Source organism: Melanerpes formicivorus, unplaced genomic scaffold (genome assembly GCF_026170545.1).
Source record: "Melanerpes formicivorus ecotype bairdi unplaced genomic scaffold, bMelFor1.0.p_v2 SCAF_58, whole genome shotgun sequence".
In the NCBI taxonomy this organism is placed as follows: domain Eukaryota; kingdom Metazoa; phylum Chordata; class Aves; order Piciformes; family Picidae; genus Melanerpes; species Melanerpes formicivorus.
This window is the reverse complement of record NW_027142410.1, coordinates 1,278,909-1,303,476: the sequence shown is the minus strand read 5'-3', so window position 1 is coordinate 1,303,476 and position 24,568 is coordinate 1,278,909. Positions and strand designations below refer to the sequence as shown.

General features: G+C 46.1%; 1 protein-coding gene across 2 annotated transcripts in view; it reads right to left on the bottom strand.

The window, feature by feature from the left end:
* Positions 1-348: 348 nt before the first annotated feature.
* Positions 349-24,568, bottom strand: part of LTK (leukocyte receptor tyrosine kinase) — a 125,147-nt gene continuing 100,927 nt past the window's right edge. For both annotated transcript variants that reach the window (XM_068161420.1, XM_068161421.1), the window contains 10 exons: positions 23,411-23,597; positions 22,377-22,467; positions 19,259-19,323; positions 16,187-16,316; positions 13,716-13,813; positions 9,338-9,430; positions 8,653-8,754; positions 6,944-7,078; positions 6,502-6,592; positions 349-5,768 (listed from right to left, as the gene is read on the bottom strand). In XM_068161420.1, the coding sequence (XP_068017521.1) occupies positions 4,992-5,768; positions 6,502-6,592; positions 6,944-7,078; positions 8,653-8,754; positions 9,338-9,430; positions 13,716-13,813; positions 16,187-16,316; positions 19,259-19,323; positions 22,377-22,467; positions 23,411-23,597 (1,769 nt within the window). In that variant the 3' untranslated portion in view covers positions 349-4,991. The remainder of the gene's footprint in view (positions 5,769-6,501; positions 6,593-6,943; positions 7,079-8,652; positions 8,755-9,337; positions 9,431-13,715; positions 13,814-16,186; positions 16,317-19,258; positions 19,324-22,376; positions 22,468-23,410; positions 23,598-24,568) is intronic.

The following is a 24,568-nucleotide window of genomic DNA, read 5'->3' as shown; positions in this document are numbered from 1 at the left end:
TCACCATCTACTTCCTAAATCAAAACCAGTTCTAAACCATCTAGAGGTTAACATTGGACCTTGGTTTCAAAATGTGTGTTAATTTTGGAGCCTGATCCACACAAAGCCCCACAGCTTCCTTTGAGGTAAGACTGTCTCTAAACACTCAGTTTATAGCCTACAGTATAGCCAAAAACTATGCATCAAAAGACATTTGGCAGACTGACCTGTGAACTGTTCCAGGGGGCAGTTTTATGTGGCAGCAGGGAAGAAGTTCTCCAGGACTGGCAAACACTTCACAGCAAGAGAGAGTGGCCTCTTACCTGTGACCCAGACTACTTAGCAGAAAGGGAGGTAAATAGCCACCATTAGTGTCTCTTTTATTTTGTGTTGCAAATACAGCAGTACACACTTGTCCAGCTCTCAGTTGCATAGAAGCAGGTGTGTCATCTACTTATGTACCATAGTCACCCAGAGGGTTCAGTTGGCAAGACCTCTGCCATGGTCAGAGGTAAGGACAAACCAGAACCAATTCAACTGAAAAAAAATCATGTGGTGAGATGGGAAGATGTCAATGATGTTGTGCCATGCCTAAGGTCTCTGCAGCAGAGGGAGAAGGGTAGGCAGCTAGGAGAAGTGAGCACAGCCATGTTTGCAAGAGCTCTGCTACCTGAGGGTCTGAAAAGGCATGGTCCCTGGCTGACACAGCTGTGGAGATGCAAGTATGCTGGGGAAAACTACTCCCAGCAGCAGTGTTTTCTTCTCTCTGGGGTAAGTAGTGGGAAGATATTGGAGGTGGAATAAGTTATGTTTGAAAAGCCTGTAACTATTTCATTAGACTTGCAAAGCTTCCCCAGTGCACAGTTGCCCATTGGCAAGTAAGTGGAGAACTTACCTCAGTAAAAGGGTTGATATGAGTGGGACACCTTAAATCTGTGCTGTTAAAAAACTCTGTTACTTGAAACAGAAATGGAGATACAAGAGGAGAGGAAAAAGTAATCAGCAGTGAGAGCATCAGCCCATGTGAAAAGAAAGCAGAGAAAGACAAAATGAAGTTCGCATTATCATCTCATCTCTTGTAATTCAGTTCCCTCTTTAAAATGGAGGTGTGAGGTTGTATGAAGCAACACAAAGTACTAATTCTGAGCCCAGAAGGGGGGGAAAAGAAATGCCAACAACTCTACCCACAGATCTAAACCCAAGTTGGTAACATGATAAAAGACAGAAACCCTGCAGGATGAGCAATTTGTGATGGTCCTCTAATGGCTGATTCTGCAGAGAGAAAGTGCTGGAAGACTTTCCACATCTGTTACAGCACTGAACCAATCTTCAGCTCATGCCCTTCCTCTAGGAGGTTAAATCAGGTTTTGGTTTTCCATTGGCAAAGGAATCTAATTTTGACACTATGTGTTCAGCTTATTGATTACACACTAGAAGAGTCTCCCTAAAACCCAGTTTCAATCAAGTTACATCTTTCAATGGTAGCAGCTGAGCACTGTGGGAAGTTTAGGTCTGAGCTGTAGGACTGCAGGTTGTAGTGTATTTCACTCCACTTGTTAGTTCTCTTTTTGGATGCTATGGTGTGGACAGCATGGAGCATTTCAGTGTCACAACAGGAGTGATAGCAGCATTATTTCCTCTAGGATAGGAATTAAAAGTTCATTATGTCTGAGGATGTTATAAAAGCAGCTACAGGATCACTTATGCACAACAAAACTGCTACAGGTCAATGACTCATGGCAACTGTGCTGACAGAAGACAGTTTAGTTCCATTTGGAGGAGTTAAGACCTTACATACAATTTAGGTTGCTAATACAAATGCTTTTAAAATTCCCAGACCTTTTTTTCTAGTGCCTGGTTGGTGTGGGCAGCTGCTTGCTCTGCATCTGGGTCAGTACATCCCTGAGCTACACAGAGTTGTAAATCAGTGATGTATGATGGCTACCTGCTCACTCTGCTCTTAACACCTGCCTTTCAACAGCCTGCTGTTGGTCACTGTTAGAGATAAGGTACTGGGCAGGATGGAGTTGCCAATTCTGGCTCAGCACAGCTTTAAGTATGACTATATAACAACAATAAAGTCCCTTGCTGCAGCTAGTCAGTGGGAACAAGTGTTTGTCCAAAGTGCTGGAGTGAAGAACTCTTGTTTTGTTCGTAAAATGAAGATGTAGCTGCAGCCAAGTCTGGCTGTGGCATTGGTAACAGAACTCTGCCCTTCTCTGAGGTCACTTTTTTCAGTGGCTTACCTTGTTTGACCAATATTGGCCTTTCAAAACTCGTTATGGTGAGGCAAGTGCTGTGTATGCAGAAATCAGCGGCAGCTCAGGCTGGGTGACCACAAGGACAGCAGGGACCTTACTGCTTCTCCCTGGAGCCTTAAGGTATTGTATAGTCTTCTCCACATGAAAACATGAAGGAATGTCTTGTGCCTGCTACTTCTTATGAAGTCTACAGGAAGAAAAGTTGTTGGTGTTAACTTCCTGTGGCTTCTGAACAACTCAGTATTTCACTCCTCTCTGACCTCCCACCCTTGTTGATGGCCAAGGAGAATTGAAACCAGAATTTTAATGACCCTGCAAGAGCATGGCCATGGCCACCAGCACTCTGCTCATTGTAGTGCTTGTGGCAAACTGTTTGGAAAGTGATCTGGTGTCATGTCTGCTGCACCTGAACTGGAATCACTGAGCTCTACTGTGGCCTTATCACAGATGCAGGGAGGAAAGGACTGAGCTGCTGACACACAGTCACAACTGTGGAAGAGTTTGCAGCTTACCTCAGGAGGAACAAACCAACCTACTAGTGCATAAACCATAGGGCTAACATAACCCAAAAGGCAAGGGTGGTGAAGATAAACTGATGGTCTTCCAAGTAGCTGAGAGCAGATGTATTTACTCTTGACTAGCATGTTCCAGAAGAGGCCAGCCTGAAATGTGACCATACATGTTAGTCTCTGCAAGAGGAGATAAAGGGAAAATTTCCTGCTACCTGGGCTTTCCTGCCTTATTTAACTGGGCTGTAGCAGCTCCTGGATCTTAGATAAAAGTGCCAATGAGGTAAACATGAGAGAAGCTAAAGAGTTAAAGCAAAGGTGAAATAGAAAGAAGGGCTTGAGGCATGGTCAGCCACCTCCCTTGGTCACTAAGCCCATCAGTCCCAGACCATTCCTGGAATTTGCACATAGGGACCCTCCTGTTCTGACCACCTGTCATTTCACATCAATTTGAATTGTTCTGGTACCATAGGAGACACTGTGAAAGGATCACCACCAGGGAGATCTGCAAAGGACAGTACACAAAGTTACTCATTCTGAAGTCAAGAGGCCTAAAGCTATAGGAAGCTTAGACCAGGTACGTAGTCAGACCCAGCATAAACCTGTGCTGAAGGTGCATTTTGCTCCAGATAGACTCAGACTCTTCACTCTGTGCTTTTCTGTACCGCATCTCAGTAGTGTCCATCCCTGAATGATGCAGATGACAGCAACTCTGTGGTCAAAGCAAACCCTCTCACGCCACCCCAGGTCTTCTGACTGTACATGCAGCTGACAGTGTGATGCTTGTACTAGAGCATCTCTTCCCTCAGAAAGGAACCAGACTCTATACCTGACATCTCACCCAACAGCCTGGTGACTCATGAAGGCCGTGTGTCATTTGCCACTGTAGGTTGGCAGCTCACTGGTTCGGAGCGGGACAAAGACAAAATGCTTCTGAAACTGTTCAGGCTTAATCCAAATAGTTTACTTTTCCAGTCTCCTCCTTTTGCAGTAAACATCAGTTTAGACCCTAAGCAGCAGAAGACCATAGAAATGAGCTGTCTTCAAACTAAACAACAACTGCCAAGTCTGTAGGCATGGAAGGTGAGAGAAGAAATGATGACCTGCTCAGGTGTGCAAAGCCAAGTCATGGTTTTAGCATTCTCAAGTGATTGAGCTAGTCTACTTCCTGTGCAAGGGGCACTGTAAGGTAAGTGTTTGAATTAGATTCCCCTTCACTCTGCCCCTCCCTTGCATTGCTTTGTTCCTGCCTTAGAGGAGTTGGTATTAAACCCAAGAGGAACACCAGTGCACCAAATGTTGGACGGTTACCCGAGAACCTCATCTTGGTGCATACCAGCACAGCACAGGAAATGACTGCTGAATGCCAAAGTACTTACAAAAATGAAGTCCATTAAAAGCCAAGACAGTCCATTTCTCACCAAACCATGCAGCTCAACCTTGAAAAACCACCTGCCCCTTCCACACCTCGAGCTGAGGAATGTGACACCATGAGACAAGCAGCACAGAATTTCCTTCACTATTCAAAGGGATACTATCAGCTCCACTGAGTACTTTTCTGTTAATAGCAAATTTATTTTCCTCTTCATTGCTTGTTTTCAAAGCACATGCTCAGAGGAGCCTGGATGGGGTTGGGTTCTTTTTTTGCATCCTTCCTGCTGCTTCCAAACTGAGCAGTAGCTTCATTGCTGTGTTTTTCCACAGGGTCTGCTAGTATATCAGATGCAAATGTGGCTGTTATTTATTTACTTCTCTTACAGAGCATCATTAGTAAGTCAGTCAGTCATGGGGACTGTAAAAAGCCCTCGGGAATGTAGCAGCCTCTGCAAGCTGGTTGCTGCTGGCACAGGGTTTGGTTTCGGTTTCTTCGGTCAGAAAGAAGCACAAACCAGTGTCGGTCGTTATGTCCACCCAAATGCTGTGGCTGGATGGTAGGTCCGTTGCTTTTCACCTGAGCAGACTGAGGAGAAGTCCTTTCATGAAGTGTTGCATTCTGAATCAGAGCAGCAATGCCGTTGTTCTCCACCTCTAAGCTAGTTCAATGGAACACGTCTGATGGACAGAGACAGAAACGCAACCGTCATTAACGATCTGCAGATCTGGCAGGTAGAAGGAGGAAGCAGAACATTGCTGATGTTGAGACATCACCCATCTGAAGGAACTTAAATGGAGGAAGTAAGTGAAATAGGAAGCAGTCCTTCCAGGCACACGCGTTCTCTGACCTTTGGAAGAGCTGTTTTTGTTATACTGGAGTAACATTGAGGTCATCTGACAGAGACAGACCAGAGTCCCTCTCTCTCGCTGTCTTCTCTGTTTTGTACAAAGGCTTCTCATCCCTGTGCAGGCTGGAGCTCCTGAGCACAGCTGCTCTGACCTCTGCCAAAGCTGATGGCTGGTGGTCACTGCTGTAGCACAGGTCATCATAAGCATAATTTACATTGCCACAGGGGAAGGCCTGGAGTTTCACCAGTTCAATCCCACTGATATCCACGTGAGGGCAGTTGCTTCGACCTGGGGATGCTGGAGATGCCCGAGAGCTAGGAGAAGAGCTGCAGTTCCCATCAAATCCTGAATCTTCCCTCTCTGGAGCTGCTTTGAGCTTGGAGCTAGGGCTGAAGTGACAGATGTTCTCTAGCACCCACGAGCCGTAGGTTGGGTTCCAAAGATTTTTCGTTTTGTTTTTCAGTCTGTGGGTTGGTGGATTGCTGAGCTCCAGCTTCTGGTTCAAGGTCTGCTGGAACCACGACCCACTGTTGAAATCATTGAGGCATGGCAGGCTGGGCCCTCGAGCAGTCCGGTTGCTCAGGTTCTCTACCACTAGCTCTTGCGGGCATTGTGCAAGTTTGTGACCAGCGTGGTGGGAGTCCAGCGTTTTAGGCGTGCTCTGAGGCGTGAGGGAAGGGCTTACCAACAGGGGCACCATCCCACTGGGGATGTTTGGGCGCATGACTGTGCTCCCTTCATCCTCTGGTGTGGGGCCACACTCCATGGGCAGCTCAGTGTTGATCACATCAGGGTCCTGAAAAAGGAAGAGAGACAAAGATCTGTTCCACCCTGAGCACCTCCGGGGCGGCTGTCACAATTGCTTGTTAGGAGAAAGCTTTGAGAGCAAAAAGGCTTTTGGCAGAGGCTGATGGTAGGTTTGGGCAATATTCCTGCAGGTCCTACAAGGTGCTGCCTGCCATCTGGATCTCACAGGCTGTTAGGGCCTCCAGAAGTGATCTCTCATTTACGTGCTGCCTTTGGGCAGAGGCTGTGCTTTATTGGAATCAGTGGCTGAGCTGGGGGCCACTAGTATGCAATTCCTCCCTCGGGAGGTTGGATACAGGCCTGTAGCTGTGAAATGCTACCAGATGGTGAACTCACTGTGCCATCTCATTTCCCACTTCCACTCCGTGCCAATTCAGCTGTGGCTTTTGAGCAACATTAGGCAAGGTCAGAATAAAGACCTGGAAAGAGACTCTAAACACCTTTCCATTGTGAAATAAAGGGCATTTTGCTACTGAACAAGCTGAGAGCTGGAAACATCCACTTGGACAGGAACATTGTCATTTCATTTTGGCTGGGCTGAGGGTGGGAGAGTGAAGATGGATACTGGAAAATCCAAACTAAAAGAGGAGTTGAATCAACAGCACCTTTGCAACTGGGAAAGTAATTAGAGCTGTCTGTCAGGACTCTTGAAGCTAGTCTAGTGCCTTTGGATAGTTGGCATTCCATGGGTTCTCCTTCGCCTGGATACTAAAGACCAGTACCTGTGTGCAATATTTGATTCTCTCCAGGATGGTGGAGAAGTTTGGCCGATACTCCGGGCTGTGCTGCCAGCACTGTGTCATGATCCGGTACCTTAAAATCAGCAACAGTGGGGAAAAAAAGTGAAGAAAGAGAAGTGTGTGCAGTGGGTTTCAGTGTGAGGTAATCATGGGTTCAGAGGAACTGTACTTGGTACTTGGCCCAAAGGAGGAGGGTAAAAGCAGCCACGTCATGTCTGCATCCTGAGACATCAGGAGACCACTGCTTAAAGCAAACCTTGTGGTGCTCTAAGCTGTACACAAGAGGCAGTGGCTCAAGAGACGTTTGCTGATACCCACTTAACACTGGAGGCAATCTCCATTCCCTCACTGAAGGTGTCTAGGTGCCTTTGTTTAACCTGTTTGATACCCAGGACCCCTTGGCTCGTAGTAGTAAAATACTTACACAGGTCCTGGGCAGTTTTTTGGTGGATCCATTCTTCCTCCACTGGTGACAAATTCCAGCACTTCTTGATTGGTTTTACAAGGGTAGGGCATGTAGCCTAGGGAGAAAATCTCCCACAGAAGCACACCAAAGGACCTGTGTCAGAAACCAGTCAGCAATGCCATTAGTGCTCCACAAACCTTGCACGAAACTGTGTAGGTAACACCACAGCAACAAACTTTTGAAGTTGTAGACCAACCACAGCAATGTACAATTAGCATGGTGATGAGTCAACTTTGATATAAAAAAACCCCAATCCCTCAAAACATTTGCTCAAGCTCCAAAAGTAGCTTTGCAGAGGCTTCGAAATATTTGATTAACTCCGAGGTTGTTCTTCCTGCTGCATTTGTTATTCCTAGAGCAAGAAATGCCAGAGCACCCTTCTGCTGGCTGTGGGCTAACTGAAAAGAGCTGCTGGATCTGACATGGAGATTCCTACCTAACCTGGGAAGGCTCGAGATGTTTGACATGGTGTTTGGGAAGAGGATGCTCAAGAATAAAATCAAGTGAGAGACATCCAATGAAACTGAAAGGCAGCAGCTTTTGGGTTTTGTCGCGATACTGTCGCTCTCCTTTTCCACATCCATGGCTCACTTCAGGCAGTGCCACTGAAAAGACCCAGGGGAGGCGAGAGGGTTCTGCCAGGACTTCAGCAAGATCAGAATTTTAGTTGTCATTATTTGCTGCAAAGGTGGAAGCAATTTCCAGTGCACCAATTACTTAAACTAGCCTGTTACAGGAACTGCAGCACTTTGTTTAGCGCTGGCAGCTCACAGTTGGGTGCTGATAAGCAATCCCTTGTCTTCCGGCATCGCTAACAGCTTCAGGAAACTGGGTCAGTGTGGCATTTAAGGGAATGTCTCAGCACAGTGCATTGAAGAATCCACTGTGCAGGGAGAGAGGCAACTGGAAAGCTTCCATTCCCCAGCACCTGGGCATCATTGTGCTGCTGTGGAGAGGGTGCTTAAAGAAAGATCAAGTTACATGAGGAATCAGCATATAAATATTGGTTCTCAGCAAACCAGCAAGCAGTTCTGATTAAATCTGCTGTCATTTTGTGTACAATGTTGTACAAAAGAGTGACCCTGGGTAGTACAGAGAGTAATTTGCAGGATACATAAACAGGTCTCACTACTGATAGAAACTGAGTGGCAGGTATCACAGGATGGCAGTACAATTAGAGGCTGACAGGGATATCAAGAGACGGAGTCCAACCCCCTGCCAAAGCAAGGGTACTGAGGGTTGAGGGAAGTGTCTGATGGTATTTGCACTTTTAACTGATACTTCTGAAGAACCTAAATGTGGCACTTTCAGGACATGGTTTAGTGGTCACAGTAGTGTTGGGTTGATGGTTGGGCTTGATGATCTTAGAGACCTTTTCCAACCTTAAGTTTTCCATGCCTTATCTTTTCATTTCTTGATTGCCTTTTTTTGATGCATAGTGAGTTTTTATTACTCCATCTACATTAGAGATTTCAATTCATAGAATTCTTCAGCTGTGGTTCTGCTGAATGCAAAGGGAAGGTTTCTAAGCTTTTTTTTAGGAGATCCTAATATTTTGTAAGGTTCCTGCTGAAAAGGTTTGGGGTTGGTTTGTTTTTTTTCTTGAGCAGTACAGTTGTTTGACCCTTATCCCTGAGCAGCAGAAGTAACTAAAAGAGGTTTGTTACCAGGTATCAGTCTTGGAGGTGAAAATGCCCTCTAGGAAAGCTTCTGGGGGCATCCACTTGACAGGAAGCATGGCTCTGCCTCCCTTGCGGTAGTAACTTGCTCTGTGAAAGGCAAAACACCAGGAGAAGGTCACACAGTCTGAAAGGGCTCAGATACATAACAGATCACCACAGCAACAGCAGCTGAGGATTGCATATGGCAATGGGGCATGAGTGAGGAAAAAGACAAAAGCCATTGACACAAGCAGAGCAGCCAAGCAGCATTTCATTCCCTCTCTGTCACGGGGATGGACACGGACGGTGCTGTAGGTGCACAGCTCACATTTTGCAGCGCTTTGCACAGGGTGCTGATGCAGCAAGGCATCTTGCCATCATAAATGGAGAAGGATGCTTGCTTGTGCTTTTATTTATTTATTTCATTTTAAGTTTATTTATGAATCACCAGCTAAAACATCTGCCCATGCTTGGTTAAGTGTCCACACTGTGTGTGCAGTGCTCCCTGGGGCCCAGTCTGGAATAAATGCAGCCCAAGCGTGTTGGCTGGTAGGCACAGATGTGTTAATTTGAAGCCTGTTAACTCCAGTTAGTTAATTGGTAATCAAATTCAGCCCCAGAATGGATGGTTCAGATTTCATGAGGCAGATGACCCCAGTTATTCACAGGGCTGAAATGGCCTTTCACTTACCTGTAAATATCCCTGGCCATCCCAAAGTCACCGATCTTGGCTATCCGTCCCGCTCCAGAGCAGGTCAAAAGGCAATTCCTTGCAGCTATATCTCTTTAAAAACAAACACAAAAAAGTCATTATTAATTGTAATTCTCAAGTAGCTAAGGGAATAAAGAACATTAGACCCAGTCCTGCAAGTCTTAGTTGAGTCATCATTACACAAATGAGAAGAGCCTTATTAAAAATAATGCCAGCTACATTATCATTTTAATTAACCACAATTCTTGAGCTGCATTCACATTACATTTTCTACCCAGTGTTTCCCAAGCAGCCTCCACTCCCATCTCCTTTCACTAAGGCAGAAAACAAGCTCTTTGTCAGACCAGGGAGAGAGCTGGTTGTCTTTTTTTTCTGCTTCAACCACATTGTGACAGGTTTCTTTCTTGCTCTGGCCTCTCAGCAGTGTCTCCATCAGTGACAGATGCGATGCTGCTGGGCACTCTTAGTAAACTGCTTGAAAAGTCAACCAGATTCAGGAAACTGTTGCTTTGTTGCTGCTGGATATCTCCCATGGAACCAAGCAAAGCTACATATGGGAGCAGCATTTGCTGGGTGCAGGTTTAGCTTGTGACACATGGCAGTGACGACTCTGTGGCCAAGACGGAAGGATTTGTGTTCATTTTAGATGCGCGTTCTGAAAAGGAACTCATTAAAAATCATAGCACTGGGTGGGGGTCTTGTTGACTGCCAAGAAAAATGAGCTCCTTGAACAACTCATATGTTTCTTCCCACTGCCAGCCTTGAAAAACCCCTCAGGATTTGGAAATCAAGCTCAGCTTTCTCTTTCCTCATCAGCTGTGACTCCTAATGATAAAACTTGCCCTTAGCAACATCTCCACAACTGCAACTTTCCCCCCTAGGCTACCTGCTATCTGAAATGAAAATGTTCTTCCCTTCTCAACCCACCCTAAGCAATACTGACACCACTAAGACACAATAATACAGCACTTGAATTAAATCCCTGCTATATTAATTTCCTGAATTGTGATGACACCAAGCTGGGGGCAGGTGTTGATCTGTTAGAGGGTAGGAGGGCTCTGCAGAGGGACCTTGACAGGCTGGACAGATGGGCAGAGTCCAACAGGATGGCTGTGGCCGGTTGACGTTGCCCCCTTAAGAAAGAGAATATGGTGGACGGAAGTTGGTAAACGGAAGGAATAGTCTAAACTAATTTCATTGGTGAAGTGGGAGGAAGCACTTTTCGGAACTGGGAGTGAACTGGACATTTCCACGACTTTTCTATCAGTCTTGCTTCCGCCTTTCTACGGTGCGGCTGCTCTCTGTCCCTGTGCTGGGCTTTCTGCCAAGGCTCCGGCCTTGAGAGAAAAACTGATAAGGCCTGTATTAACTCCTTTCCAATTAACACAAAACTGCTTTTAACTTCTCTCTTTCGCTCTCTCTCTCTTCTAACCTAATCTGGGGAAAGGGGGGAGAGAGGGGAAAGAGGAGGTGGGGGACCCCCCTCTCTGCCAAGAGGGGTTCACTCTCATTTCTGTGTTACTCTGTTGTATATCTTTGTATATATTGTAGATATTGTAAATTTGTAAATATCTCCCTGCAAACCCTACATCGCTTTGTAAATATAGCTCCACTGCTTTGCTAATTCAGCTTGCGAGTTTTTTTTTCCTTTCCCGTCAATTTTTTTTTCCCTTTTACTTTACAAGGGGGAAGGGAGGAGGCTTCTCGGCCTTACCTTCCACCCACTACAATGGCATTCAACAAGTCCAAGTGCTGGGCGCTGCACTTTGGTCACAAAAACCCCATGCAGTGCTACAGGCTGCGGTCAGAGTGGCTGGAGAGCAGCCAGGCAGAAAAGGACCTGGGGGGTACTGGTTGATAATAGGCTGAACATGAGCCTGCAGTGTGCCCAGGTGACCAAGAAGGCCAATGGCATCCTGGCCTGCATCAGAAACAGCATGGCCAGCAGGAGCAGGGAAGTCATTGTGCCCCTGTACTCAGCACTGGTTAGGCCACACCTTGAGTCCTGTGTCCAGTTCTGGGCCCCTCAGTTTAGGAAAGAAGTTGACTTGCTAGAATGTGTCCAGAGAAGGACAACAAAGCTGGGGAGGGGTTTGGAACACAAGCCCTCTGAGAACAGGCTGAGGGAGCTGGGGTTGCTCAGCCTGGAGAAGAGGAGACTCAGGGGAGACCTTCTTGCTGTCTACAACTACCTGAAGGGAGGTTGTAGCCAGGTGGGGGCTGGTCTCTTCTCCCAGACAAGCAGCACCAGAACAAGAGGACACAGTCTCAAGCTGCACCAGGGGAAGTTTAGGCTGGATGTTAGGAAGAAATTCTTCACAGAAAGAGTTATTTGCCACTGGAATGGGCTGCCCAGGGAGGTGGTGGAGTCACCATCACTGGAGGTGTTTAGGAAGAGACTGGATGGGGTGCTTGGTGCCATGGTTTAGTTGATTAGATAGTGTTGGATGATAGGTTGGACTCGATGATCTCAAAGGTCTATTCTATTCTACTCTACTCTATTCTATTCTATTCCAAAACAGGTTCATTCCCAGGCTGCTTGTAGCAGAGATCTAAGAGTGCAAAAACTATCCCAGAGAGCTTAAGTGATGTGCTGCTGTTACAAGAGTCAAACACTGCTTCTTACTCTTTGTCCCCTGAAATGGAGATTGAGCTGGAGCAGGAACAGCTGTCCTGTCTGTTGACGTAAATATCAGCAGCTTTATGAGATGACTGCTGGGCTGAGTGACATGATAAGAGACCTAGGGAACATCTACCTGATGGGAGAAATGAAAACTGGTTCATTCTGCTGAGCTTCTGCTGGAGTTTTTACAGCATAAGAAAAAAATTGGCCCTTGTCATGAATTCACTAGACCAGGGTGGGTTGAACTTGATGAGGCATATCACTATTACAGCAAGAGCTTAAAACAGAAGTCAAACTGCAGTGACCAACTCTGAGCTCCCAATTAGAACAACGATGCTCTCAGGTACCTGTTAGGAGATCCCAGAGCCAAAACTTGTTGCATGCTCTTACTGCTCTGCTTTAATGACAGAAAGCTCATACCCTTCTTTCAAAGAAACTTTGTTCTTGTTCCAATACAAAGGAGACTGAAAACTCTCAGGTGCTCAAGGCACAAAGCCATAACAGATCTCTGTATCAAGGCTTTCTTGCTCCAACTGCTTCTTCCCACTTGTTTCCCTCAGTTCCTCCGGTCCCTACCCACTCTTGCCTAGCTCTGCCTCTTTGCTCTGTGCGATGTCATGCGTGCATACATGTGATGTGTGCGTGGGTGAATCAGTTGTCTCCTTGCATAACTCCCAGGCTTCATGTTGGTTTAGCTAGAGCCTGTGTGACCCTCTCATGAGCAGGCCTCCCCTTTCCTTTACACAAAAGGGCTGAACTCAGCACGGAGCTCATACTCGGGAAGGAATTCAGTTGTGTGCTATGCCTGAGAACATTAGGAGCTGCAATAACTCTTAATCAGAAGCAAAGGAGTCCAGAACCCAACTGGGAATTTTGAAAGGCTGCCTATTATAGTAACCTTTACCTCTTCTATAACATTTCCTTCTCATCTGAAGTCTGCCATATAATTTTGGTGGGGTTTCTTTTGTTTTTTTCCTCTACAAAAGAGGAAAAAGAATCAGGAATAAGCAAACACAGGCTCCCCACACAGAGCAGGTCAACTGCTGAACTGAGAAGGAAGCCTTCAAGTTGGGTTTTTACCTCCTATTAACCCTGTTCTACCCTTCTCTAGCCAGTGGCTCAAATGTGATGGGCTGTCCTGTGCTGATGGGGTAGGGAAAGTATTAAGGAGTTCAGAAAAGAGAGAAATGATAGTGAATTGTCTTGCAAGCTAACACAGAGTGACACTACCATCTAGTGGACTACTGGGTAATCTCAAATGTGTCTATGGTGGAGGCACCTGGAAATTCACACTAGAAAACACTCCCTGTGAAGATCCGATCCGATCCTATCCTATCCTATCCTATCCTATCCTATCCTATCCTATCCTATCCTATCCTATCCTATCCTATCCTATCCTATCCTATCCTATCCTATCCTATCCTATCCTATCCTATCCTTAATCTATCCTATCCTTATCCTATCCTATCCCTATCTTTATCCTATCCTTAATCTATCCTATCCCATCCTTATCCTATCCTATCCCTTTCTCCCTAACAGTGCAAAGAACAGTGCAGAGTCTAACTCTTACCAAAACCCAGTGAGAGGAGCCCAAACATCTAAGTACAAGCCTCTATTGGTAGAGGGAACCTCTGTCTCCCCCCTGGAGATTAGTCCTGTCTAATTCACTGCAAAGAGGCATTGTGTGAGCTTCCTGCACCTTGAGATACACCAGAAGGGACTGTTTCTCCTCACCTGTGGATGAAATGATTCTCTTCCAGATATTTGCAGCCACAGGCAATATCCCTGGCTATGTTCAGCAGGTCCTGCATCGTGAGTGTGGATGGCTGATTCTGAAAAAGGACACACAGAATATGACAAGGAAGAACAGTGGAAGAGGAGCAGAATATAGTTCAGGCAGGGAGTAATCAGAGAGGGGCAGAAGAAAAGAAAGGGAGAGACAGACACACAGTGTGGGTGAAGGGTTAAGTGAGCCAAGAGCAGAGAGGAACAGAAACAAATCAAAGTAAAGAGTTAGAAAATGACTAAATTATTATTCAGGACAAAAAAAAAAAACCCAACTTGCAGAAGATTTAAATTCTGCAGAGCACAAAGAGTGAAAGCTGGTGAGAGATTCGTGGCCTGGCCTGAATAGCTCAACAAAGGGAGTGGAGAGAGAACTGTTCCCTGCTGCTGTTGGGCTGCAAAATCAAAAGCCAATCAATCAGGTTTAAAGGGTGAGATGGGAGAGAAGAACATCCATCTGCTTTTAAAGAGTTGATAAATTAGTCAACAGAAATTAGCAGCTGAACTCAGAGAGAGAGCAAAGGCACATCTCTGCACCAGCAGTCAGCACTCATCAGCTTCTCCATTCGTTTGGAAGGACAGAGATTACCCTCAGGAGAAGTGTGCTAGAAAGGGATGCCTTACCACAGGACTCCTACTAGCCCTTTACCATCAGCACTCCCCTAACTAGGAACCCTGCAGTCATCTTTCTCCAGGAGCTCTGGTACTTTCATCCCAGCATTTATTTCCCCACAGGGAGATTTCCTTGGTGCTTCTCCAGGAACTTCTGTATTGCTCTTGGGAAAGCTGGGGAGAAATGGCTACACTGCTGATCAAAAGCCTGAGAGCTATCAAATAAATTGTTCTTTTAAAGGCTGCTTTTGTTTCTGGATGCTGTTATCACTATAATTTCTCAGCCATGGAGTGCTGTTGTTATTGGCTAGGCAAATTACTGTGCAAAGCTCTTTGACATCTGCTGGGAAGAATTATTAAAGTTATAAAGTAGGCATTTCTGGAGAGGAAATTGAAAGCAAGGAGGAGAAATAGAACCACAGACTTCCAGAGCTTATCACTGCTCTGGGATGCCTCTGGCAGAAGGCTGTAATGGACCTGCATTTTCCCTGCAGCCAGGGAAACTTGGCATGAAACAGCTGAATGATGGGGCTGGTTCTGGTGTCAGAAAATGTGTGCAGGGGCATTTTTGTCAGTACTTTGGGGGGGGGGGGGGGAGAAAGAGGGCTTCAATTATAGTATTTGCTAAGAGAACAGCAGGCTTGCTTTTGTGTATTTTTAAAATAACAGTTGTTTGCATGAACATTCTATGGAATGTTCAGAGTATTTATTACTCTCTGCTGCCCACAGACTTTATCTGCTCGCTGAAATTGCGCAACGTTCACTGTAGATGCCAAAATAAATAGCTACACGTTCCTCCATCTGGGTGCTGCTATACCGCTGCAAGTACATTTAATTAGTGCTTTCAGTCCTGTGTGAGGAAGAGGTTAAGCTTGATCTTTTAGCTATATGTTGATACAAGCACAGGAGCATGCACACACAAAGCTACATTGTCAAAACTATTTGGGGGATGGAGGGGGAGTGTGTTGTGTGGAGGTGAAGCTGTGCAACAACTGCATCGTGTGGTGTAGGAGTGCATCAGGCACCAGGCAGCCCCCTCCTGCCCTGTAGGCAGCCAGCACAGGCACCTCAGTACAAGTAGAGAGATCCCTATGTAACAGAGGTGCTAAGGATCCCACTGGATCCCACTGCAAGAAAGCATATCTTGAATCAGCTATTCATTAGAAGAACACTGGGACTAATCAATTCCAGGTGTTCACCGCACGTCCTTGGCAGCTACACGGTGTTAGAAATCAGAGCTGATCTGCAGAAGCCCTCATGACAGTTTCTTATAAAGGGTTGGGGGTTTTAAAAAACCCAAATAATTGACTTGCTAGTTTCATTTGTGCTGATTTAAATGCCTGTCACAGTGCTACCTGCAGGCTCAGCTCTTCAACTGCTCTAAATGTGTTCATCTCCATGGTGCTGATGCACGCCCGCTGAGCACCTAGTGCTACAAGTTCCCACTACTGCTTATCTGTGCTGTAACTTCAGCTCCTCAGACACCACCACAGTGCACAGAAGAAACAAGCAGGCATTGAGTGAAGAAAGCCTCTTCATTTGCAGCTCAGCTGACAGAGACCTTTGGAATGGCAGGGCAGGATTTTACTCTTCCCTTCTCAGCTAGTAAGAGTGGAGTTCTGTCGCTGTTTTTGTTTCCTTTCAGAGACATTTGCTTGCATCCAGCAGACATAAGTATCCAGAAGTTTGTAGGCACTGGGACACATACTACAGCCCCCCTTGGCTTGAGTGCCTTTATCCAATTCATAGAAAGAATAAAAACAGCCACACTAAAACCAACCACAAGCCTAGGAGGGAAGATATCTCACCATCCTGGGTCGATTCTGCCGAAGGAAGCTCTTCATATCTCCTCCAGCCATCAGCTCAAGCAGAATGAAGCGAGGCAGGGTCTGTAGACTAACCCCAATGCACTGCACGATGTTTTGGTGATTGAACTTACTGAAATGCAGGATCAGAGCAAAGTGGAAGAGAAAGACAGCATTAGTACCTGGCCAAGATCCATCACACTCACAGCCCCTTGGGCTTTGACAACCTAGATTAAAGCAAATCCTGATACAGTGCAAGCTACCAAACAAATTCCTGTTTCAGCCATATCAAAATGCCTTTCTGTTTATGGTTGTGCCTGGCTTTGCCCATGAAAACCTTTCATCTTTTCATGCTTTCTGTTGAAAGCAAAGCAGAGTTGTCTGTCTATGAAGGGAGAATGTAATATCACACAGTATCACAGTACATTAGAGGGTGGAAGGGCCCTCCAGAGATCATCGAGTCCAACCCCCTGCCAAAGCAGCATCACTTAGGGTAGTCCTCACAGGAATGCACCCAGGTGGGTTTTGAAAGTCTCCAGAGAGGCAGACTCCACAGGCTCTCTGGGCAGCCTGCTCCAGTGCTCTGTCACCCTCACTGTAAAGAAGTTTCTCCTCAGGTGGAGATGAAATCTTCTATGTTTAATCTTGCATCCATTGTTTCTTATCTTATTAGTGAGCACCAACAAAAAGAGCTTGGCCCCCTCCACCTGACACCCACCCCCAGATATTTATACACATTGATGAGATCCCCTCTCAGTCTTCTCTTCTAATAGACACACTGACTGAAAGATGGGGTGATGTGAGAGGAAAATGAAAGCTGAGAACTTAAAATATGCACATATTATTGGCATCTGTGGGAAAAAAAATGACCTTGAGCAATAAGGATTTTAATTCAGCATTGGTCATTTAAACTATGCTGCTGTTCAGTTTGGTGGACTCAACTCAGCATCTAGTCTGCCAAAGAGAGACTCAACTAATACCTACTGCAGCAGCTGCTTATGTGATGGCTTTCTGCCTCTGACAAAAGCAAGCTGAGATTGTCAAGAAGCTCAGTAAGACTCAGTCATTAGAAATCAGCCTCTTCCCTTGGATAGTGATTACCTGGATAATACAGGAACTAAAAATGGAAAGGAAGTTGGGGGAGAGGAGGAGTCATGGGCTACTAAGTGAATCAAAGCCCTCTGTAATCAATTGAAATTGCTCTTTTAGAAAACATACATCCTGTTCAGCTGGCAGAGTTCTTGCAGGCTTCATGAAGTGCCTCTGTGTCATGAGATTCATGCTTTAACAGCAGAAAAAAGCAGCATCTAGGTGTGAGCTGGGCCAGACACGGAGGAAGGGAGCTTCATGTTGCACAAATAAGGAAGGCATAAATTTTGATCACTTACAAACAACCCTGACTATGCTATTACTTGAAAGTCATCCATGACTATACTGTTGTTTTAATACTGTGGGTTTGGGTTAATGAACTCAATTCCAAGGCTGGAATACTTTAAAGCATGTGTGGTATTAGGAAAAGCTGTCTGTTCTCTTTTACAGGCAAGTTTTATAGGCCTCATAGCTCACTGTCAGGAGGTCATACAGATGAGACCTTGTAACAGTTCTGTCAAGCTTTCAAACACATCAAAAACCAGGAGACATCTGAGAGAAATGGCCACGCTGGGAGAAGGGAAGGTGTATTCACTACCTTATCCCTACAGCTATTCCTGTGAAAGAAAGGGAAATAACCCAGGACCTTCACTGCAAAAAGTGATTACTTACGGCAAACTGTGCTACAGATAGGAAAAGCAAAAAGGCTGCACAAACACTTCACAGTGTCACAGTATCACAGTATCACCAAGGTTGGAAGAGACCTCAAAGATCATCGAGTCCAACCTGTCACCACAGACCTCACGACTAGACCATGGCACCAAGTGCCACGTCCAATCCCCTCTTGAACACCTCCAGGGATAAAGAAAAAGAGCAGGGGCAAAATTAGCTATTGTCTGAAAGACACAATGGGAAAAGTTTCCCACAGTTTCTCCTTCTTCAGCTGTCATATCTGCTCTTAGAAAAACCTCTTACTTTTAATCACAAGAGATAATGAAATTTAGGCTCTGGATCCAAGCCTCAATCCAAGCCTCCCTGGTACACAGCCTGTGTTGTACCTCCTTGTTGTTCTTGCAGAGGCTGAACTTCTGAGTCACTGTATATGTGGCTCTAAACTTCAGCTTACTTACTTCGGATTACTTTCCATTTCCTCACTGAAATTTCATTTTGGCAAGAGGTTTGGGACATGATTTATACTTACTAAAAAGGCTGCAGGATTATTTGGAAAGGAAAACCTTTCAAATGCAGAACGTCTTTGTGCCAAAATGTGTCTTTTTGCTCCTCTGAGCATGACCAAGCAGAAGCAATCAGCAGAAATTGTTGTTGAGGTGTTGTGCTGGGTTTGGGTGAAATAAGACTTAAATTTTCTTCACAGGAGGTCGTATGTGGGCCATGTGTTGTGGGTTTGTGATCAAAACTCAGGAAGGGAGCACAGCTGGGACAGCTGATCCCAAATGACCAAAGGGATATCCCATTCTATCTGATGTCACACTCAGCAATAAAAGCTGAGGGGGGAAAGAGCCTTTTGAAGTACTTGGTGTGATGGTGTTTGTCTTCCCAAGTCACAATTACATATGGAGCACAGCTTTCTTTCAGATGGCTGAATACCTGCCTGCTGATGGGAAGTGGTGAATGAATTCCTTATGTTACTCTGCTTGTGCACAGAGCTTTTGCTTTACCTGTTACTCTGGTTTTATCTCAACCCAGGAGTTTTCTTGCCCTTCTGATTCTCTCCTTCTCCCACTGCTGTGTGGGACTGAGCTGCCTACTGACATTAAACCACAACAGATGTGCAACAAAAGAATCTCAGTTACCTTGTTGGAGATATGTAGCTTAAATGCTACTTAGATGCTACTAAATTGCCATCTGGCAAATAACATGGCTGGGTTTTGTTTCTGAGCCCAAGCAAGTGGATAAATTATTCTTACTACTTGCATTACTCTTTTGCCCCCTGCCCACCATTAGTATAAAGACCTTAAGCTATACCTGATAATCAGTGCTTCCATCAGGAAATCCATCTCATCCTGCTCAGAGCAGACTTCTGGTAGGGTCTGTTGAGAGGTGAAGACAGTGAGGACCATCCCACCAAAGAATGGAGAGCATTTAGATGACCACCAAAATAAAAAGAAAGAAAGAAACAAAAAAACAGACAAGAATGAGCCTGTAACATGAATGACTTCAGGAACCTATGAGGAGAGGCTCATCTTTGCTGGGCTGCACAGGCCGTGTTTGGTAGTCAAAGCTAGAACAAGGAACAGGTGAGCTGCTTGTAGACTTTATTTTTTTCCCATATAATCACAAAATGATTTGAATTGGAAGTGACCTTTAAAGTTCATCTAGTCCCCTGCAATTAGGAAGAACAATTTTAACTAGATCACCTTGCTCACAGTCCTGTCCTACTTCACTTTGAATGTTTTGAGGAATAGGGCACTGGACAACCTGTTCCAGTGTTTCACCACCCTCAGTATGAAAAAAAACAATTAAATCTTCCTTAAATGTAGCCTAAATCTCCCGCCTTTTAGATTAGAACCACCACCCCTTGTCCTGCCACCTTTGTGTGCATTTAAATATATGCAGTGTTCTGGGGCAAAATAGCTTCAGATATAGACCAGGAAGGGCATTAGGTAGGGAATTAGAGGTCTACCAAGCACTTTAAAATGCCAGGTGTTAGTTTCTTCTCCCTTCCATGTCATACAACACATACAGCCACAGCATTTAAACCTTTGTGTTGTGTGGCCTTAGAGCTTCCTCCCCTGACAGCAGGTTTGGACAGCAGCTGCCCCTGATAAAGGTGAACTGAGAGTGCAGGCAGCAGTGGAAGCAGTGTCTGCCACTGTTCCCATTGTTCTAACATTGTGGGATGGTTTGACCACAGCTGTGTCTAGGTCCTGCTGCCAAACTGCATGCAGAGAGGTGGGATGTTCACTGCTCAGTGTGGTGAGGCTGGCATGGAACCCATTCTTCTTGTCAGCAGTGTGTGGGCTATGGAAGACAAGGTTGCTATGTGAAATAAGAGACTGTTTCAGAGAGGACAGTGCAGGTGAGCTATTAAGTTGATGGAATAGCCACAATCAGCAGGGAGTATGCTGCAAATATTTATTTTGTTTTTAAATTCATCTCCTATCTGCACCTGCTGCTTCTGTAAAGTTAGATCAGGACTGCTCCAGCATGAAGGGAAGTCAGGTTAGGCCCACAGATACTCCACCAGTTTCAGAGCAGCCCTTTTGGTGATGTCTCTTTACAGGGAGCTGGGTGAAGAAGTGGACATGTGAGCAGACAGGGCCCTAACGAGCTGCCATCACTGCTGAGACTTTCACAACTAGTGACATCCTCCCTGGACTGTCACAACTGAGCAACCAGCCAATCTACTTCTGTATGTCACCATGCTGAGGCGCTTCCTCCAGGCTGGATAGCGAAACTCTACACCAGCCTAAACTCTCCTCACCTCCAGCCTAAATTTCCCCTGGCACAGCTTGAGACTGTGTCCTCTTGTTCTGGTGCTGGCTGCCTGGGAGAAGAGACCAACCCCCACCTGGCTACAACCTCCCATCAGGTAGTTGTAGACAGCAATAAGGTCTCCCCTGAGCCTCCTCTTCTCCAGGCTAAGCAACCCCAGCTCCTTCAACCTCTCCTCATAGGGCTGTGCTCCAAACTCCTTTCCAGCTTTGTTGCCCTTCTCTGGACACATTCCAGCAAGTCAACATCTTTCCTAAACTGAGGACCCCAGAACTGGACACAGGACTCAAGGTGTGGCCTAACCAGTGCTGAGTACAGGGTCACAATGACTGCCCTGCTCCTGCAGGCTACACTGTTCCTTATCCAGGCCAGGATGCCATTGGCCTTCTTGGTCACCTGGGCACACTGCAGGCTCATGTTCATCCAGCTGTCAACCAGTACCCCCAGGTCCCTTTCTGCCTGGCTGCTCTCCAGCCACCCTGACTGCAGCCTGTAGCTCTGCATGGGGTTGTTGTGACCAAAGTGCAGCACCTGGCACTTGGACTTGTTGAATGCCATCCTGTTGGACTCTGCCCATCTGTCCAGCCTGTCAAGGTCCCTCTGCAGAGCCCTCCTACCCTCTAACAGATCAACTCCTGCTCCCACCTTGGTGTTGTCTGGTAGATCTGGTTCTCTGAGTCACAAGCTCAACTTCAAAGCTGAGTTACTGACAAATCCTGAGGCAGCAGCAGTAGTTTCACAGAAAACCAGCCTGCTAGCTCTTGCCACTAATGACATGGATGTTAGCAAGCTATCACGAAGTCTATTCCCAGCAGTGCATGTAACAGTGTGCAATAAGAAGACACTACCTGGAAGTTTCACATAGGGTAGGCAAACTCTATTCTCAGTACAAGGGAAATGTGACTGAGAAACAATTAATAAAGTGTAAATACAGTAATGTCATGTGGAAAGCATAGGAGAGAGCACTCAAACCCACTGAAATGCAGACTTGATAATATACAAGCACATGTGTGCTGTCACATAAGCACTTCATACTGATAGTTGTCTTTAAACAAGACTTAGAAATCCCCTTCTAGTCTTCAAGCTCCCCAAAATGTCCATGTGCTGCCATTTCCCCCTCCTAAGTTTCCTTTTTTTCCCCTTGCCTATTCAGATTGATAAATCATTGTGGCAGAAGATTCTCTGCTGGGGTGAATTGATGTTTCTGTGTTGACTTCAAGGAAGCTAAATATATTGGTGCTGGTAGAGAATTTGTTATGTTAACTAATCATACTATGCAGTCTCCAGGTGACTAACTCACACGATTTTCCATCTGAGGGCAGTGACTCCATCTCTCCTGAGCAATGGGAATGGGGCTTGCAAAACAGATTACCCTTTTTAGAATCTCTTCCTCATTAGACCATAACTTACAGCCATTAGACATGCAGCAAACAAGACAGATGTTTTACTTTCAGCCTGCTGCTCCTGCCATACAGCTTGAAAATCAAAGATTATAACTCCCAGATGCAGCAATGTGTGAAAATCTCCATCACATGTATGCATATGTCATTATGCATGGGATAAATGTGAATGTCCAGCTGGCACAGCAGTGAGATAATATGGCTCTTATGGGCAATGATTGTGGTGTGAGAAATTTGTGGGTACTGACCTTGATAGCCACTTGAAGAGGGTTGGGATCCCCTGCAATGCCCACCACAGTTCCCTCATAAACCTCTCCAAATGCACCATGCCCTAGTGCCCTGGAAGTTAAAAAAAGAGAGAAGAGATGTTACTATGCCCCTGGATGCAGCACTGGCCAAGCTCTTCCCTTCAGCCAGTCCAAGAATGGGAACAGAATCTGCTGCGAGAGATGAAATCCGCAACAGAGTTTTGTTTTAATCTCAAAGCTTCTGAAAATAACTTCTCACTATTTCCTCTCACTGTCACTAAAGCAGGCAGGGGTTGGATCCTTCCTGATGCTGGACAAATAAAGCAGCCTTCTGAATTCTTGAGCCTTATAACCAAGAGTGGCAACAGCAGGACAATAAAGAACTGGAGAACAACAGAATATGGTAGCTGCAAGCTGGAGTGGGAAGGGAAGGGAAGGGAAGGGAAGGGAAGGGAGAAGGGAGAAGGGAGAAGGGAGAAGGGAGAAGGGAGAAGAGAGAAGGGAGAAGGGAGAAGGGAGAAGGGAGAAGGGAGAAGGGAGAAGGGAGAAGGGAGAAGGGAGAAGGGAGAAGGGAGAAGGGAGAAGGGAGAAGGGAGAAGGGAGAAGGGAGAAGGGAGAAGGGAGAAGGGAGAAGGGAGAAGGGAGAAGGGAGAAGGGAGAAGGGAGAAGGGAGAAGGGAGAAGGGAGAAGGGAGAAGGGAGAAGGGAGAAGGGAGAAGGGAGAAGGGAGAAGGGAGAAGAGAGAGAAGAGAGAAGAGAAGAGAAGTACAGTACAGTGCAGTACAGAACAGTCACCCCTGAGCCTCCTCTTCTCCAGGCTAAGCAATCCCAGCTCCCTCAGCCTCTCCTCATAGAGCTTGTGCTCCAAACCCCTCCCCAGCTTTGTTGCCCTTCTCTGGACATGCTCCAGCAAGTCAACATCTTCCCTAAGCTGAGTGGCCCAGAACTGGACACAGGACTCAAGGTGTGGCCTATTTGCTTCTAACTGAGTTGGTCTGACAAAGCTAATGCTGGGGGGGGAAGCTTCAACCTTACCGCAGCAGGGAGATGTTCTTCCGTGGGATCTCCTTCAGCTCGCTCAGCGTGGCAGCCTTCCCCGCGAAGCAGTAGTTGGGGTTGTAGTCTGTCATGATGGCTGAGGTGCGGATTTTGCTCAGTTTGTATTCTGGGCTCTGCAGTCGTGCTCTGGCTCCTTCCAGCTGCTGCTTCTTCAGGTGATAAACTGCAGGTGGGGAGGCAAATACAAAACAAATATGCACAGATAAGCTCAGTGCCTGAAGAGAAAAGATAATGGTACAGAACAGAAGGAAGCCCAATCCATAACTATAAATGTCTTTAGCTTGCCAGTATGATGCTCTTCTCCATGCTCTGCAGTGAAATGATATGCAGTCTTATCCCTGCAGAGTCCTCATCACTTGGGAGCAACTTAAGTTTCTCCCACTTTGTACTTTTGGGTGAGGGAAGGGAGCTCCACAAGATACCTTGCTGACATCAACCATCTCCCTACATTAATTATATGTCTAATTACAGACAGGGACCTCAGCTTATATAGCAGTGGCTCCTAAAGAAAAGCCTGATAAGAGAACTTCTCCAGCCCTTTTCTCTGTATCAAATACCAGGACACAGCAGTCCCTACCCTGTGGGACTATTCTGGTGCCCAAGTGTGGTGTGGCAATATTTTCTGCCTTTTGTTTCTCACTGTCCCACTTGGGAGATCACCACACTCTGGCTGCAAGTATTAAAAGCAGAGGCATGTGGTTGGGTAGTCTCCTTTTGTTTAATTTAACTAGGAAAAGACAAGTACTGTGTCTAGTTCTGGGCCCCTCAGTTTAAGAAGGACATTGAGATTCTTGAACATGTCCAGAGAGGGGCAATGAGGCTGGGGAGAGGCCTCGAGCACAAGCCCTGTGAGGAGAGGCTGAGGGAGTTGGGGTTGTTTAGCCTGGAGAAGAGGAGGCTCAGGGGAGACCTTATTGCTGTCTACAACTACCTGAAGGGAGGTTGTAGCCAGGTGGGGGTTGGTCTCTTCTCCCAGGCAATCAGTGACAGAACAAGAGGACACAGTCCCAAGCTGTGCCAGGGGAGGTTTAGGCTGAATGTTAGGACGAAGTTCTTCACAGAAAGAGAGATTGGCCATTGGAATGGGCTGCCCAGGGAGGTGGTGGAGTCACCATCACTGGAGGTGTTTAGGAA